This window comes from Ranitomeya variabilis, chromosome 7 (genome assembly GCF_051348905.1).
Source record: "Ranitomeya variabilis isolate aRanVar5 chromosome 7, aRanVar5.hap1, whole genome shotgun sequence".
Taxonomy (NCBI): domain Eukaryota; kingdom Metazoa; phylum Chordata; class Amphibia; order Anura; family Dendrobatidae; genus Ranitomeya; species Ranitomeya variabilis.
Genome location: NC_135238.1, coordinates 196,904,374 through 196,919,847, shown reverse-complemented (window position 1 = coordinate 196,919,847; position 15,474 = coordinate 196,904,374). Strand labels below are relative to the sequence as shown.

At 39.5% G+C, this 15,474-nt stretch overlaps 1 protein-coding gene across 7 annotated transcripts in view; it reads left to right on the top strand.

Moving 5' to 3' along the window:
• OSBPL6 (oxysterol binding protein like 6) overlaps positions 1 to 15,474 on the top strand; it is a 242,647-nt gene that overhangs the window by 186,817 nt on the left and 40,356 nt on the right. For 4 of the 7 annotated variants that reach the window (XM_077272613.1, XM_077272611.1, XM_077272615.1 and 1 more), the window contains exons 10-11: positions 5,654 to 5,746; positions 13,653 to 13,818. In XM_077272613.1, the coding sequence (XP_077128728.1) occupies positions 5,654 to 5,746; positions 13,653 to 13,818 (259 nt within the window). The remainder of the gene's footprint in view (positions 1 to 5,653; positions 5,747 to 13,652; positions 13,819 to 15,474) is intronic. The other 3 variants (XM_077272617.1, XM_077272614.1, XM_077272618.1) reach the window with 1 other exon arrangement.

Genomic DNA, 15,474 nt, shown 5'->3' with positions numbered 1-15,474 from the left:
GGGGGCTGGCTTGGCTAATGATCTAAGCTAGACACGCAGCCCCTCTTCTAACAATGTGTCAACACAGAGAGAGGGGAGCTTCCTATTGGGGTCAGTACAGATGGAGGGGAGGAATTTACATTGTTATTTCTTTTTAAAATCACTTTTTTTATTCATTTTTATTTTATCTTTACTTTATTTTGTACGTCTCATGTTAGAAAGAGGTCAAAAGTAAAAATAAAAATTTTGAGTCTTTAGTGGTTGATACCTTTCAGTGGCTCAGTACTTAGCGCCAGTACTTGGGTCTCCTCGGCAGGCATGGTTTAACACAATATTGATTGAGGTCTGGTCTGGGCTTGTGATGTCCCCACGAGGTCTGAGGAGCACATTCCTTAATTTTCGACACATTAATTCCTGCTCATATGAAAACTTTTTTTTCTATCTACTGTTTGGACTTTTCATTGGACTGTAATATCCCTCTGTGGAAATCAGTACTTTTTGTCTGCTATTCCTCCCAGAGTTGTGGGCCTGGCGAGTCAAATAGCCTCAATCCATCTCTTCTTAAAGAGAATTTTGTCAGCAGGTTTTTGTCATGATGTAAGAGCTGGGAGCTTTATACTATGGATGTGCCACTTATTAAGCTGTGTGCTGTAATTTCAATATAATCAGTGTTTTGTCAGCAGGAGATTATCCCTACAGGACTACAGCTCAGGTTCAGAGCAGTCAGGCTAATTTGTATAACCCCGCCCCCACCACTGATTGGCAGCTTTCTGACCATGCACAGCGTACACAGGAAGGTTACAGTCAAAGATGTGGGCGGGGTTATACACAACCCAGAAATCTTAGCTCCACTACATCTACTACATCTATATCAGACAAATCAGGGATTTTTTCAAAACTGCACCAAGCAGCCCAGCAAGTGATACATCGCTGGAATCAGGGTCTCTGTCTCTACATTATGCAGCTATCAGGTTCAGTAGCAAAAACCTGGTGACAGATTCCCTTTAAGGGGCAGTGCAGGTACTCTTTGGTCCTGACTTTTATATCCTACACAGGTTGCACAATAAAAACTTACAGCATGTAGTAGGAAAGGAACTAAGGAATCAAATGAATTTTACAATTTCTGAGATTTTATAATAACCCATCGTCATATAGGTGTCATCCATCTGGTAACTGAGCAACCTGTTGGTAATTGATACCTGCAGGGCAATGCCGGCATTAAATTGGCCTTAATTGCCAATAATCAATGTTTGTCTGCTCAGTGAGCTCTTCTCTAAATGTGACAGTAACCTGTCAGAGAACCCCCTGGCTGTTAAAGCACTGATTTATGCTAACATTAACCCATTCTCTGCCATAGACCACTAGGGCTGCTTACATTAACTACTTCCCTTCCCTAGACCACCAGGAACAATAACATTACCCTTTATTGCCTTAGACCATCAGACATGCTTCCAACCCTTTTCCCTAACCCAGGCCACTATTGATGACGCATACAATATTACAACACATACAATAGTATATCACTACCCCCAGACCACCAGGGATATTAGCATTGACCTCTCCACTACCGTAAACCACCAATGGTGTTGACATTGGACCGGTCATTACTTAGAATTGGGTACTTATCACGTTAACTAGCACAGATCACTAAATGATATTGACGTTAAACCCTAGACCTCATGGATAGTAATGAATGAAGGTTAACACCCCTCGAGTCACATCCCCTTTTTATCATTATATCTAGCATTTTTTGTGGGGTTAAAGTGACAAACCAATGTAAAATAAAGTGAGGTTTCAGCTTATGAAGATCCATTAAGCTTAGTATTCATATTAAACTAGTAGAGGATCAAGTTCTTAATACCAGCGGAAGGCTTGGTAAGGGAGAGTCCTTGAAGAAAGGCGAGTTGCACAACATGCAGTCACACAGACCTTCGCAATCCCAATAAATAGCGGAGTATTATGTAAGCTTTCGATAGTAAATATTGGCAACACACAAAGCAAAATAACCCAATAAAGAGAGCATGGGCGGTAATGACAAGTCAACAGCAGCTTTACTATTGATTTTTGGGTCAATGTTAGTCATGCTGACTACACAGCAGGAGACATCATTACAGCCGGTTGATATAGACTCGCGCCTGCCAAGTATAATCGTCTATATACCTCTTACGGCAAACAACAGATGCTGAGTGAAGTCTGAACTGCTGCATAATGCATCTTGTATAGACATGTATTGTTACACCCGATCTGACGGTAAAATCCGCTCAATACGTTGTGCGCCACCATCCCACCTTCAAGGAGACACAGATCTAAGGTCAACTAGGTGTCCGCTAAGTGAACCCTCTTTATACAAATTGAATCGTAAATTTCAGTTTTGTGTATTTCATACTTTCTTCATTTCAGGTATATCATTAGAAGTTTTGTTAGATGTTTCAATCAATGATTTGGTTTCCTAAAACCCAGACATACGGCATCTATAGGATTCAAGTTTTTTCATGGATAGCACTCACATCTTTTATACTCTTTGGGGCCATACACATGAGCATGATTTCTTGCGTACCCAGCAGTCCTCTGAAAATCGTGAAGACCTGTCCGATTTTGATCCAAGGGTTGGATCAAAATCGGCAATGCAAATCAATAGGTCCGTGAAAAAAAATCAAACGCGCTCGGATGACAACCCAGTGCAGTCTGATTTTCATGGACTGTCAGAATTAGGAAGGTATAGAAACTTTTTATTTTTCCACATGCAGGAAAAAAGGATTATTCTGATCAAAGTCAGAATAATTGGGCCGTTTTTCTCGTCAGTGGAAAAATTGGACGTGAACATGGGCCCTTAGTTGTATTTTCTCATTGTTCCTCTACAAAGGCACAAAGCCCACCACCCCCAGCCTGCGGCCACCATTTTGGTCTTTTTCCTTCATTTATTGGTGCCACAATGCTGTATGTTGCAACATCAAAGCTTCATTCCTTTTCGGCTCTTTTCAACATAATATATTGTACAGTTTGTTGCTGTTTGTGACCTCGAAGAGTAACCATTGTTTTAATTTTTTACATCATAAATCAATAGTACATACTAAAATAAGAAACTTTGTAATAGATCTTATCAGCTAATTTTGCTTATTTATCCTCCTGGACTGATCACTCAATTTTAATTCAATCGTAAATTCTGTTTTTAGTGAAGAAGACCGATTTTCCTACTGCTGAGATAAGAGATAACAGTTGCTGCTTATAAAATTCTATAAAGAGGGGAGAGGCAAGAAGCTAGAGGAAGACAGATATTCTGCTGCAAGTACTCTGAAATGAAAATTACAGTTTAACTTATCAGTAGGGGTGAGCGAACCTGAACTGGAAAGTTCGGGGTTCATACTGACCTTCTAGTGTCCTGTACCGGACCCCGAACACGGACTTCTTACTGTGTGTCCGGCTTCCTGCTCAGTCGAGTAGTTTAATAAATCGTGTTGAAGGGCTGTGGGCAATTCCTACTCAATCACAGCCTTATCAAGTACTGTCATTGCTGTCATTGGCCGGATAGTTAAAATAAATAAATAATAATAAAAATAAAAAGGTGATGTACGGTCCCCTTTAAAAAAAAAAAAAAAAAAAAGCAGCCAAGGGAAAGCAGACAGCTGTGAGTTTGCATTTTGATACTGGGAAGAGGTCAATATCCATGGAGCTGCCCAGCCTATTAATATCATCCCGCAGCTGTTTGATTTGCCTTAGCTGGTTATCAAAAATAGGGGAGACCCTAAAAAACATGAAGTGGGGTCCTCCCTACTTTTAATATTCAGCAAAGGCTAAACAGACAGCTGTGGGCTGATCTTAATAGGCTGGGAAGCCGCCATGAATATTGGCTCCCTCCCAGACTAATAACACCAGCCCTCAGCCGCCCCAGAAATGGCCCATCTATTAGATGCTCCAATTCTGGCTCTTAGCCTTGACTCTTCCCGCTTACACTGATGCGTTGGCAAGCAGGGTAATAGTTTATGGGGTTAATGTCAGCTTTGTAATGTCGGCTGACATCAAGCTCATAAAGTAAGGGTGATAAGTAGGTATCCTAACACATACAGAAAGTAATTTGACAATAAAAAGCTATTACACATTGTCCCATTAGAAATATATGATGTGATACATAGAATACAAAAAGTAAATAGGACAAATGATCAGAAAAGTATAGTCATACAGGCTCACCCACCAACTTGCCTATGCAGTATTTTTATATTTTGGGGGTAATCATTCCTTTGGCTCACCCACTTTCTCTATCTGTATATTTGTCATCTTCTATCTTCTAATAAAGATTTATATAATTTGTATTTACATTTTCCTTCCTTTATTGGTCCATAGACTTTTATGATCAGCGACTGTCAACTCCTATCTCAGTAATGGGAAAAATCGATCGTCTCTGAATACTTATTTTACCTGTCAATTGAGAATCGATGATCAGTCCAGGAGGCTGATTTCTCTGAAAATCATCTGGTTTCCATCAGGACGAAAGTGGGGTCCTCCCCCCCCCCCCCCCCATTTAAGAGGATCAGAAGGGATCCTAATACTGGCAATCAATGTCTTGAATAATGGCGACTTTTTGTTCCATTTGAAAAAAATAGGCCTACCATCAATTACCTAGAAAGCAGTGTGAATAATTTTTAAAATATTAAATGTGGCGTTATGTGGTCTATCCATAATTATAGGCGACATACTTCTTCGCTGTCCTGTGTCAGCACATAGAGGAGCTGTCATTTCAGTTGCTGTTCTTGATCAACAACAATATTTATCCATAGAACAGCGCTGGCTGAACTACTGAGGAACTCAGCCAGCCCCCTTCACAGACGTGGCGGCACAGGAAACGCATAAAAAAAAGCCGTCTCAAAAATATGTAAAACGTGAAGCATTTTTCCTGCCAAAAACTGTGCACGTTTCATGCAGGAAAAAAACGTTGCAAAAAAGCACTATGTAAACATAATCTAAGACACAATTATTCTGGGGCTCCCCCAGCTTGTTCCCGCTCCACCCCGGTTGACTGATAGGTGTCTCCCTACGGAGGTGAGACCTGTTAGTCATACTGGATGGGGGGTGCTCTCATGGAAATTTAGGAAACCTAAAGCTTGTGCCAATTATGTAAAGTGGTGTTGGAGTTATGTCGACTACTGTGAACGGTGTTGTATGGTATAGTTGTTCACTTACACCAATTTCTTATTTCCTTTCTGTGTAATACGGCATTAACAAAAGGGGCAGTAAACCTAAAGTCCCCGTCCTCTACGTTTGCTTTGCATTCCTAACACAATCTATTGTTGTATGTAAGTAGACATTCTTCGGACTGTAACATCCTTATTGTTAGAAAATCATCATTTCTAAGTACTTTATCCCACACCCGAAGAAATATATAGAAATGTGCAATGTCACATCTCAGTAGTTCTAAAATACTTTCTAAGATGACTGAGAACCTTGGAACCTTGTATTGTTTTTGTTCTTTGTGTAGTACGTGCATGTGATAACATGTCTTTTACACACCTCAGTCTCTGTCTATTTACATACATCATTAGTAAAAAAAAAAAAAAACCCTAGATGCATAACTGCCTATGTCTTTACTACTTTACTAATATACCTTGTCAGCATGTGTTGTCCTGCTTGTGTCTCCAAATTTAATAGCTTTCTGTTGCTTTTAATGGTTTGTGCAATTCAGGCTAACTGTATAGATATGTCAAAGAGAGACAAGCGCACGGCGAGGAGATGGAGGACAAAAAGTGTCAGCAAAGATGCAAAAATACAACTTCAGGTACAACATTCATCCATGTCATTGCTTACTTTTCTGCTTGTTTTGTTGCTTCGCATAGTGCCCCTTGCTTTCTGGGTTGCATTGATATATAATAGATACCTCCTCGGGGGCTGTAACATACTTTCAGATACCCCCAATCTCCCAGCATGGCATGTCTGCACCCATACATACTTACTGGGTTCCTTATGATGGTTGCTTGGCTGTGTTAAAGGTAACGCGTCATGTTGTACATGTAGTCCTGTCTGCGGGAGCCATGGTGAAAACCAGGAGATGATGTGTTGTTGATCAATATATAGTTTATAAATTCTGTATACTTTTATGTTCTTAATTGACATTTCAGCTCATTCTATGCTTTGGAGTCCAATGGGTGGTCCTATAGCTGAATAGGACCACCCACTGGACTCCTAAGCCTAGAGTGTCCAAGGATATAAATGAATAACAGACGTTTTCCAATATATATACATGCAGTACCTTGAAAAAGTGAACTTTTCGACATTTTTTCACATTACAACCACAAACTTAAAAGTTTTTTTTTTCATTTGGATTTTATGTGATATACCAACGCAAAGTAGCAAATATTTTTGAAGTGTAAAGGAGGTGATACGTGGTTTTCTGAATATTTAAAAAATATAAATCTGAAAATTGTGACATGCAGTTGTATTCAGCCCTTTGTAGTCTGATACCCTAAATAAAATCCTGAGTGACCAATTGCTTCCATAAGTCACACAATTAGTAAATTAAGTCCACCTGTACATAATTTATATTCTCAGTATAACTACAGCTGTTATGTGAAGGCCTCAGAGGTTTGTTTGAGAACATTAGGGGTCAATACAGCATTATGAAAATAAAAGGAACACACCAGACAGGTCAGGGATAAAGTTGTGGAGAAGAGTAAAGCAGGGTTAGGTTATAAGAAAATATAGCCCAAGCTCTGAAGATCTCATGGAGGACTGTTCAATAATAGAAACAATTATGACAGAATTCATGCTTTAGTTCATCCCGCTTCACAAAAAAACAATAAAAAAATATCAAAATGTTGCATGTATCCCAAAATGGTACCAAGAAAACTACAGCTTGTTATGCAAAAATTCATGCCTTCATAGAGCTCAGTAAATCATGAAAATATGAAAAAGTTATGGCTTTCAGAACATGATGCAAAAATACAGAGTTTCTTATGTAAAGTAGTAAAAAGTATATAAAAAAATATATAAATTGGGTATCCCTGTAATCTTATCGACTGGAGCTATAATAGTTTATCATTATTTATGCCAAATGATGAATGAGGTAACAAAAAGATTTAAAAAGCAGTACTAGAATTGCTTGTTTTTCCTCATCCAGCCTCACAAAACTGAAATAAAAAGTGATCAAAAAGTTACCGTATATGTATGCAAAATTGGCACCAATGAAAACTACATCTTATCCCGCAAAAAAAATTAGTCTTCGTGCCGCTAGGTCTATAGAAAATTAAAAATGTTACAGATCTCAGAATGTGTTGAACCATATTAAATTTATTTATTTTTTGCTGCATGAAGCTAATACTTCAATTAAACTCAATAGTAATCGGCGTTTACAAAATGTGAGAATTGCTGTGGAAAAGTTTAATAAAAACTGATAAAAAAAAATGTTTTGCATCAGAAAATACAACTAAGGAATACTGCATCTTGTAAAAAATAACAACTTATACAGCTATGGAAAATTGTATAACTCTGAGTAGGCAACAAAAAAATGTATATATATTTTCAAATCATGCTTTTTTTTTGTGCTGCTATAATGAAACAAATAAAAATATACAAATTTGGTATTGATTGACTAAAGTTAATATCTTATTTGTGCAGCGTGTGAATAGTGTAAAATGTAAAAGTTCAAAAAGCAACAGCAGAAAAAGTTATAAGTAACACAAAATGCTGCCACTGACAAATACAACTCATTTTGCAAAAAAAACAAGCCCTACTTTATCTAAGTCAATGAGAAAATAAAAATATTATGGCTCCTGGAATGTGATAAAGGAAAATAAATACCGATAGCATTTTTTTATGTCCTAAAGCCCAAAATGGGCCAGTCCTTAGGGGATTGAAGGAGTTGTCTAAGCTAACGATATTGATGATCTATTCTTAGGACCTATCCTTATTGTCCTATCCATGACCTATCCTACGGATCGTTCATAAGTATCAGATCAGTGACCCTACCGATCACTGCATGTAAACATTGAACAGCACAGTGGTCACTTCCAAAAACGTCAGCTCGGTCCCACTGGAGCTGAAAACAGCTGGTTGGTGGGGGTGAAGCGCGTTGAATTATCTGATATTGGCCAAAAAAAGAGAAATCACCACTGCAATAAATGCACACCACAAGATTGTATAGAAAATTATTTAACAGTATATTTTATTGGTACTCCACACAAAATATTAAAACATAATTAAAACCAGACAAGAATTAATCCACTCAGAAAAATAAGTACATGTTATAGTGCCCAATATACACACATATGCATATAAGCCAATCTCAGACCTACTGGCTCATGGGGCTATGTGGTGCAACTCTGCAAACCTAACGTAGACAATAACATGCCCATCAAGGAAAAGGGCCCGTCCAGGTAGGGAAGGACCCTATAGGTAAGACCACAGAAGATGACCAAAGACAATATATATATAAAGGGTCATGTGCAAAATGAAACCAAGAGAACTCTGTAAAAGCCTGAAAGGTAAAGGGTTAAATTACCAAATGCTCCACGTGTGAAAGAGGGCAAGACCCCTCAAATGCAGGAGCTGAGTGGAATGAGGACAGTGGCCCATGAATTATCTGATATTGATGACCTAACCTATGGCTATGTCATCAATGCTGTTAGCCAAGACAAACCCTCTCAAGGGAACCTTGGCACCAGGTTTTCCCCGTATAAAGTATGGCAAGCACTTGTAAGCCCTCTGTTGCAACATGCTAGAATGTTGTATATCAATCTCCAATTTGCTTTGCAAGGCACAAAAAAATAGCTTTTATTATAATCACCTATGGTGTGGTCCATTCCGATGGGCGTCTCTGGTCTTAATCCGCTGCTCCTCTCTTCTTGCGATCACCGTCTTCCTTCTTACTTTGTGTTTATCACGTGTCCTGCATCATCCACACAGTGTCCTTCATCGCACCCCTGCATAGTCAAACGTCTCTCTGCCCTGCTGGGGGCAGAGCAAAGTCTTGTAGGGCCCATGTGCCAGCCATTTTTGACCTTTCTCCGTGAATGCGCATTACAGTGCTTTACTCTGCTCTCAGTAAGGCAGAGAGAAGTACGCCTGCGCCGGAGCGCATTGGAGGGCACTGTGTGGATGACAAAGGATGCATCATCCAGTCGGAGCAAGAAAAAAGGACGGGAATCGCAAGAAGAGTAGAGGCGCCAGATCAAGACCAGCGATGCCCATCGGACCCGACCTTGCCATAGGCGAGTATAATAAAAGCTAGAATGCTGTCACATAGTGCTTATATAGTGCTGCTCCTACTTTATATGGGGAAATCTTTTGATCGCTTCCTTTTTAAGTGTAAAAATGAGTGGAATATAATAAGACAATAACATCCAATTGTTACCAATGTCTTCTGTTCTACTATCTCTTCTGCGAGCTCTAGCGGTCATTTGTATATACTCATTGTGCAGTGTCACCTAGCCGTTACCCCGACTATAAATAAAACATTATGCCCCGTTAAATATCACTATGACTTGGAGGCAAAAGAAGATTTGACAGCCACTTCTAATGCCTTCGCTAAAATAGACCTTGTGAAGAAACCGAAGAAGCTGTGATGAGATTCCCTGGTGAGATCCAGGACTTCCCAGCTCATTCACATTCTACTCAGCAACTTTTGTCAAATGGCCTAAAAAATCCTTTACAGTCAGCAGGAGACGGCAAGTCTCGTGAGGAGCAATGCTTTATGCATCTCATACTGTACTCAGTCGACACATACTGCGCTATTTCATAGTTTAAAAAGTAGGGTTTTTTTTAAACAGACAGGTCCTTGGCACCAGGCGATGCTATAACAACTCGTTAGTAGCCTGAAAGGGTCCAGTTTATTCTCTTATTTAAAGGAAACCTGTCATCAGGTTTGGCCGATAAGAGATACCGCCATGACCTTTCAGGCCTGATATACAGTATTCTATAATGCTGTATATCTGCCCCCAACCCGACATCTAAGAGAAGAAAAATAACTTTTATTATACTTACCTGCAGGGCGGTCCGGTCCGAGGGGTGTCGCTGGTCTTGGTCACGCGCCTCCCATCTTCTTATGATCCCTTGCTTCCTGTGGATGACTCATCCCTTCATCATCCACACAGTCTCCTCAGAACAGTGCTCCTGTGCAGGCATGCTTTTCTGCCCTGTCGAGGGCAGAGCAAAGTACTGCAGTGCGCATGCGCCAGAGCTCTTTGACCTTTCCCGGCACCTGCGCACTGCAGTACTTTGCTCTGCCCTCACTCAACAGGGCAGAGAAGTACGCCTGCGCAGGAGTGTGGTGCCAAGGAGATACGTCATCCACACAAAGCAAGCAGGAGGGCGTCATCATAAGAAGAAGGGAGGCTTCAGACCAAGACCAATGACACCCATCGAACCGGATCACCCCGCAGGTGAGTATAATTAAAGTTATTTTTCTTCTCTTCGATTTAATTCCCTCTGCTCCTCTGATTATCCTGTTTTTGTTTTTGTTTTTTTTAAATCCGCAATACAGTTCCAAACATATAGATTTATTTAGTGCTGCATTTTACGGTCTTTACCAATGGGGAGGTGCTCACAGGCTTCTTTGAGACATGTGTTTAGGCTGCTCTGCATAATCACCCTGGAAACCATACTCCCTTAGTAAAGCCCATCTGGTACTGTATGGAGGATTAAAAAAAGAATAGTGATAATAAAATGAGGATAAAAACTGGCAAGTTTTGACCAGATGAGAGGTCCTTTTTAAAGGTACAGTAAGAATATTAGTAAAACATTGCCTTCCTAAACTAGAGGACACGCATATCATAATTTCCATCACACATCTGCAAAATGCCCCGCACCTAGAACCAATGATGTATACCCCAAGAGCGTAAGTATAGTGGTAGACCCACTCACAGAGAACTGTTTCAGCCTTGTTGACTCTCATCAGTGGCATGAAAGCATTTTTGACAAAATGTGACACCTCAACATTTGTACGGCAAAAATGTAGTGGTCATGGGTTTCTCATGTGTATACATATATGCTAACCGAAACCCACACAAAATATACCTCGTTTTGATCCTGATCAGATCTGAACTATATGGATGGGTTTAGGAAAAAAATAAGACTCCGATTTTTTTTTTTTTTTTTACATAAAATTAACCAGGGGAAACAATTGTGTATCCTCTGCTACAAGATTATTAGAATAAAAAATCCTCTGCAAATTGAAATCATAATAATAATATAAAAATGTAGAATTTTAAATAAAGGCTCAAAGTACATTGTGATGCAAGTGATCCCGTGCCAATACCATCTAATTCCCTGCAGAAGGCGTGTTGGTTTACCTTCTTGAGGATAATTTCTATTTTTATTTTGCCTATTTCTATGAATAAATAGGCAAAATCTACACTGGTATAGTTCAATTTACCTTTTTATTCAGTTGACGATGTAATATAATGGTTTGCAAATTATATAGAAAATGTCATTCTTGCTTTTTGTTCGTTATTGAATACATCAGCACTAGGCCATTTTGTATCCATTCGCAACACAATTCGTGATTCCTAATTTTTCCGATTCTGAAGGAACAGGCAAAGAGATGTCATGTATCTCATTTTGATGCGTTTACATTGACTTTTATGGTTCCATTGGAATAGTGCGGGGGCACCGAACTCCCACTGATCAGCCGCCCGTGTCCCTAACAATGCACTAGTAATTGTGAGCAATGAAATTCCATGCAATTAAATACCTTTGTATGCAATCTAATAGACAGGAGTGAGCTGCTTGTAAAGTTATAATGCCCGCCTTACCTACTGAGCCCCTGCGGATATTTCATCTGCTTGTAGAAAAGTGTGTCGTCATAGCATAATCACTATAGCATATTCGGTCAGTATTTGTGAACTGGCCAAAATAAAAAATGTTACCCTGTACGTAAATTTGATTAACTTTGCCAAAAAGGAACTTTTTTCTTTTCTAATTTTATGTGAAAGAAAGTTACAGCGCTCGTCTTCAAAGATGAAAAAAATCTGAATTCTTTATTTCATAAGATTAAAAACCAATATGATAAGTCATCCTAATAGAAAAAAGTAGCCTTCTGATCTTACGCATTTTGGAACGATATTATTAAATGGGTCTTAGTCATGGATAGATGTATCAATCATACGTACCATCTTTCAAAATGTAAAAGTCTGGACATTTAATCCCTGCCTCCAAAAACGCTTACAAAACAAACTGTAGATGCCCCCAAAATGTCTGCCTTACGCAAGATTTGGTGACGCGTTTTGTGACAGTTTGAATCAGAGAATATTATACTTGAAAGGGACCTCCAGGGTCATCGCGTCCAACCCCCTGCTCAATGCAGTGTTCACTAAACATCTCAGACAGATGTCTGTCCAGCCTCTGTTTGAAGACTTCCATTGAAGGAGAACTCACCCCCTCTCGTGGCAGCCTATTCCACTCATTGATCACCATCACTGTCAAACAAGTTTTTTCTAATATCTGATCTGTATCTCCTCCCCTTCAGTTTCATTCCATTGCTTCTCGTGTTTCCATGTGCAAATGAGAATAAAGAAAATCCTTCTACAATGTGACAGCCCTTCAGATATTTGTAGACAGCTATTAAGTCCCCTCTTAGCCTTCTTTATTGCAAGCTAAACATTGTTCCTCGTAGGACATAGTTTACAGACCGCTCACCATCCTGATAGCTCTTCTCTGAACTTGCTCCAGTTTTTCGATGTCTTTTTTTTTAAATGTGGTTCCCAGAACTGGACACAGTATTCTAGATGAGGCCTGACCAAGGAGGAGTAGAGGGGGATAATTACTTCATGTGATCTAGAGGGACATTCCTTGAAGCAGAGGTGTCAAACTGCATTCCTCGAGGGCCACCAACAGGTCATGTTTTCAGGATTTCCTTAGCATTCCACAAGGTGCTGGAATCATTCTGTGCAGGTGATTAAATTATCACCTGTGCAATACAAGGAAATCCTGAAAACATGACCTGTTGGCGGCCCTCGAGGAATGCAGTTTGACACCTCTTCCTTGAAGGCTGTCCTGACAAAATCCGGGATGGTTGAAAAGTATTATTTCTAAGGATTGAACACTATCCCAAAGTCCCCCTCGGGGTACTGTTTTATAGCAGGCACTGAATTATACTTACAGGCCTGTGCCAATACAGAGTTGAAGTTGAAATTTTAACAACTCACATTTTTTTATACATGAACATAAGTAAGTAATTCAATTTTTTGCTTTAGGAGTCTAACGGTGGTTAGGGGGATTATTTTAACTGAGAAGCATCCATGCCTGGAGCTTACAGGCGCAGCAATCAATAATATTCTAATAAAATATAAATGAATTTTCTATATTATACTTTCAGGTCAATTCTGGTCAGAGTAGTAATAAAATATTTAACAAGGTAACATAGGATATATATAATTTGTAAGTTGAGCAGATTGGCATTGAGAATGGCGGCTCCGTGGTTAGCACTGTTTACTTTCCAACAAATTCCTCCAAGGACGTCTGCAAGGAGTTTGTATCTTCTCCCAGTGTTTGCATGGGTTTCCTCTGGGTTTTCCATTTTCCTCCAACATTTCAAAGACTTACTGATGGGGAATCTAAATTGTGAGCCCCAATGGGGACAGTGATAATGTCTGTAAAGCGCTGCATAAAACATGTTGACACTATACAGTCAAGCATGATAAATATTAACCAATGCTCCATAACTTACTGGTTTAATAGTTTATTTTTCCTAGGTACCTCTCAGCGCCTCAATGTCCCCGATTCGACTGCACGCCTCCAACCCTAACCTCTATGCAGATGTTGAGTTCCAGAATCCTCCAAGTCATGTAGCTGATGCCCTGGAGTTTGCATCTGATTATACCAAGCTGCAAGAGGAATTTTGCTTATTAGCACAGAAAGGTAAATTTGGAGAAAGCAGTAGATGTTCCTTATTTTATCTAGTAGAGTGTGGTCAAATAGTCATTGTATGTCATAAAAGAATGTGCTTCAATTTATAAAGATTGAATTGTATTTTAACGTTTTATTGCTGAAGCAAACAGGAGCAGCTATCTGCAGCCGCTCCATTATATTCACTGTTAAAAAAAAGATGGCTGCTACAAAAAACGCTCCATACCTGTCCACCAGTTGTGTGAAGTAGTGCAGCTCAGCCACACTCACTCTATTGTAACTGAGCCTCAATACTAGACACAATCTATAGATGATACAGATTGTAGATTATAGTTGTTGCATTTTTTATGCCAATATAATCCTTAAAGGGAATCTGTCAGTAAGGTCAATGTCCCCAAACAGCACATATTGACATTCAGGTCTTTGAAACCTAAATCCATCAACACAAAGATGTCTTCTATCTGTTGCTGCATTCTCGAGAAATTAAGTTTTGAAGTCAAATGCAAATTGGGCATTAAGTGCTTTGCCTGTGGCAGAGCACTTCTCAAGCCTATGCCTCCTGAACTTGTTTCCCCGCCTAACACCAGCGTTTTAAACTTGATTGATGGCTCACTGTCGGTTTTTTTTTGCCTGGCACTTTAATGCCTCATTTACGTTTCTTAGAAATGCTGCGATAGATAGAAGATATAAAAGTGTTGATGGATATACATTTCAAAGACCTGTATTCTTGATATGAAGTTTTGGGGATTGAACTTGCTGACAGATTACCTTTTAAAGGAGTCTTATTTTGTTAAGAAATGGATCTACAGGGACTTGACTCCACATCTGGGTTCCGTATTGTATTATAAGATTGCATGCTATCGGGTATATTGTTTTTGTTGCTCCCTTTACTGTCACGTTAGTGATGTGATGATCAAACATGCGCCAATAGTAGGATGGACGTTGCCATAAACACTTGTATTCTGCTGATGTTTGTATCAGAGAATCATAAGGAATGTCTTCACCACTTCATTTGTTCAGTTTTCTTTAATTTTGGATTATGGTTTTCAAGAAAGTGATTCTGATGATGAATATGTATTAGTGGATAACTAATAATGTACTGTACTTCCGTAATGAACTTCTACCTCTAGATGAGCAGATATTTGAAAAGGGTTCTCTAAGAATGTAATCACTAAATTCAGATGGCCTATCCTATGTCTCGCGTCAGTGTCCTTGATCTGAGGAGAAGGGCTGTGGCAGAAGAAGTAAATCTACTTGTCCGACTGACTGCAAATGGAGGACTGAGACTGGAGAAAATATCCTTTGGGCACAGTCAGCTAGAAGATTTATTTCTTCTCCTGTTACAGCACTTCACCGTAATGTGTGCTTACAATACAGCTGTTCTGTCAGTTGAGACACAGGTCTCGGGAGTTGTGTTTCTTCAGACTGCAGCCCGTCCTAACGCATGACTAGTATGGGCTGCCGTTTGAATTATGTGATGGGGACAATTTTATTACATTCATTCTTGAAGAACCCTTTTTAAGTATTGTCGATTTGTGGTAGTCCTGATCCTGAGACTCTTAACGATCATGTGCGTTTTCAGAATCATGTACAAGCCCATAGACTTCCTATACTGCCCTTATTGGCCGAAGCACCTGGCAAATTACAGACTGCAAAACTAGATCAAGT